The sequence below is a fragment of the Ochotona curzoniae genome, unplaced genomic scaffold (assembly GCF_017591425.1).
Source record: "Ochotona curzoniae isolate NIBS_2020 unplaced genomic scaffold, NIBS_Ocur_1.0 scaffold_2683, whole genome shotgun sequence".
Classification (NCBI taxonomy): domain Eukaryota; kingdom Metazoa; phylum Chordata; class Mammalia; order Lagomorpha; family Ochotonidae; genus Ochotona; species Ochotona curzoniae.
The window spans coordinates 8,189,698-8,191,947 of record NW_024467100.1 but is presented as its reverse complement, the minus strand read 5'-3'; the positions used below and the strand labels follow the sequence as shown (position 1 = coordinate 8,191,947).

General features: G+C 42.7%; 1 protein-coding gene across 1 annotated transcript; it reads right to left on the bottom strand.

Moving 5' to 3' along the window:
• Positions 1 to 517: 517 nt before the first annotated feature.
• On the bottom strand, positions 518 to 1,462 carry LOC121171551 (olfactory receptor 6N2-like). The gene has a single exon (XM_041003279.1). The coding sequence runs from the start codon at positions 1,460 to 1,462 to the stop codon at positions 518 to 520; it is 945 nt and encodes a 314-aa protein (XP_040859213.1).
• Positions 1,463 to 2,250: the final 788 nt, after the last annotated feature.

Sequence of the window (2,250 nt, the reverse complement as noted above, 5' to 3'; positions counted from 1 at the left end):
GCTTTTCCTCATTAGACAGAAAATTTTCAATTTCAGCTTCACAAATGCTTGTTTGCCCCTGAATGTTCAATTTCACACGCTGATTGCTCACCTTACAGCTCACAAGTACAAATGAGCATTTATCATAGATGCCCTTATATTTCTGGTTAATTTCACAGCTGTCTTCCAGACATTTCTCAGGAAAAAGCTCCTTGACTAAAGCCCCACAAACAGGATCTGCTAAATTCTCTCAACACAAAGGAATATTTTCCTAATTCTTAGCTCTATACAAATTTCTTTATTCCCCACCCCCCTTTTTTGATTGTTTTCCATAAATATGTCCTTCCTTCTGTATCAGTACAAAGAACACATCTCTCCTAACTTCACATTTGTCAGTCCTTCTTGATCCAAGATTCCTGTCACTTTGATTTTCTGTTTCACAAATCTTTATTGATTATATTATTGATAGATTGAATCAACTGATCAATTCTATGGATTCTGTGATAACCAAATGAATGCAGAATGATGCCACAAATCCTCAGAGTTTCTTCAAAGCAGTACTAACTCTCTGAGCAATCCTTCGGGCAGCTTCCTTGACATCTTTGTTACGAAGGGTGTATATAATGGGGTTGAGAAAAGGGGTAAGAAAAGTATACAGTAAGGCAATAACCTTGTCTGTGCCCTGAGCTTGAATTCCAGGTGGCCCCACATAGACTATAAAAGCAGAGCCAAAGAACAGAACAACTACAGTTATGTGAGAAGAACATGTAGAAAAGGCCTTAGCACGACTGGCAGCTGAGGGCAGTTTCAGCACAGCTTTGAGGATGCCCCCATAAAGTCCTAGTATGAGAACAAGGTCACATATGTTAATCATACCTATCACAGCTATATACACTTGAGCATGCCAGCTTGTGTCCACACATGCCAACTGCATTAGAGGCCCCAGATCACAAAAGTAATGGGACACCACTTTCAAGCAGAAAGGCAACGTGGCTGTGAGAATGGCTGGCACAAGTGCAGCTGAGAAACCAGCCACCCAACTGGCCAAAGCCAACCAGACCTGCACCTGTCTGCTCATCAGCGTATGGTAGTGCAGTGGGCGGCAAATGGCAAGATAGCGATCCAGGGCCATGACACCCAACAGATAGCACTCAGTCATGCCCAGGGAATGGAAGACATACAGCTGGATAAAGCATGCAGCTGAAGAGATAGGTGAGCACCCATGCAGCAGGGTGTGTAGCAGTGTGGGCACCGTGGTGCTGACATACCAGAGTTCCAGGAAAGAGAGGACGCTGATAAAGAAGTACATGGGTGTGGACAGTCCGGAATCTGCTTTGACCAGGACAATGATGAACAAGTTTCCTGCAAGGGTGAGCAGATAGATGCCTAGGGTTCCCAAGAAAGCCAGAGGTCGTAGGGTCCCAGAGAGAGTGAAACCAGCAAGGATGAAACTCTTGGTCCAGGTGTGATTGATGTGATCCATGACTCCTAGGAACAAGGAGTAAAACAGAAGATAAACTTCTCCAAGCTTCTCCCTCTTTGGAAATTTCTTGAGACAAAAGCATAGAGTGTATGAGCCTAGTTACAAGGATGATTAAAGCAACTCCCTTCACTTTCAAAAAGGAAGTGAAAATAGAAGGAAGAAGTGTGCTGCTCAATATTTATTGCTGATGGAACTTGAGTGAATGAATTTAAGATTTCCCTGTTCACATATCAATACTTTTTTCAGTTGTATAAGCTCTGGCCCTGGAATCTTGATTCCCAAGAATTTTCCCCACATCAACACCAAGGAACTAGGGAGAAGGAAACATTGCCATGCTCATCCCTTCTCAGTCCTTGAGGAGACTGTGTGTGATGCCCTAAACATCCACTCACAATATATTCTCTGTCCAAGCATCACAGTGTCAAACTGTGGAAAATGGAGTTGCACAGTTTCTCAACTGTGACTGCAAAGGCTCCTTCATGGACCCTTGCTCATCACTGTTTTCATTAAGGGTTGAAGAAGCAACATAAGGGAAAAGACAGAAATGTGATTATTTCTCAAATCTCACAACTAGAGAGTCAAGTGTAGCATCCATGAGCAGACAGGATAAATTTTAATGGATGATCCCCATGGAAAACATGCAACAGAAATTCTCAAGGGGGATGGATGGGAAAAAATATTGTTGAGGCAAGACTGCTGTGTCATAGGTCTAGCTGGGCAATATTGTTAACAGAAAAGGTATTCTCTTTGGGACTTGGCTTTCTAAGCTTATTTTGCAAAACCTGAAA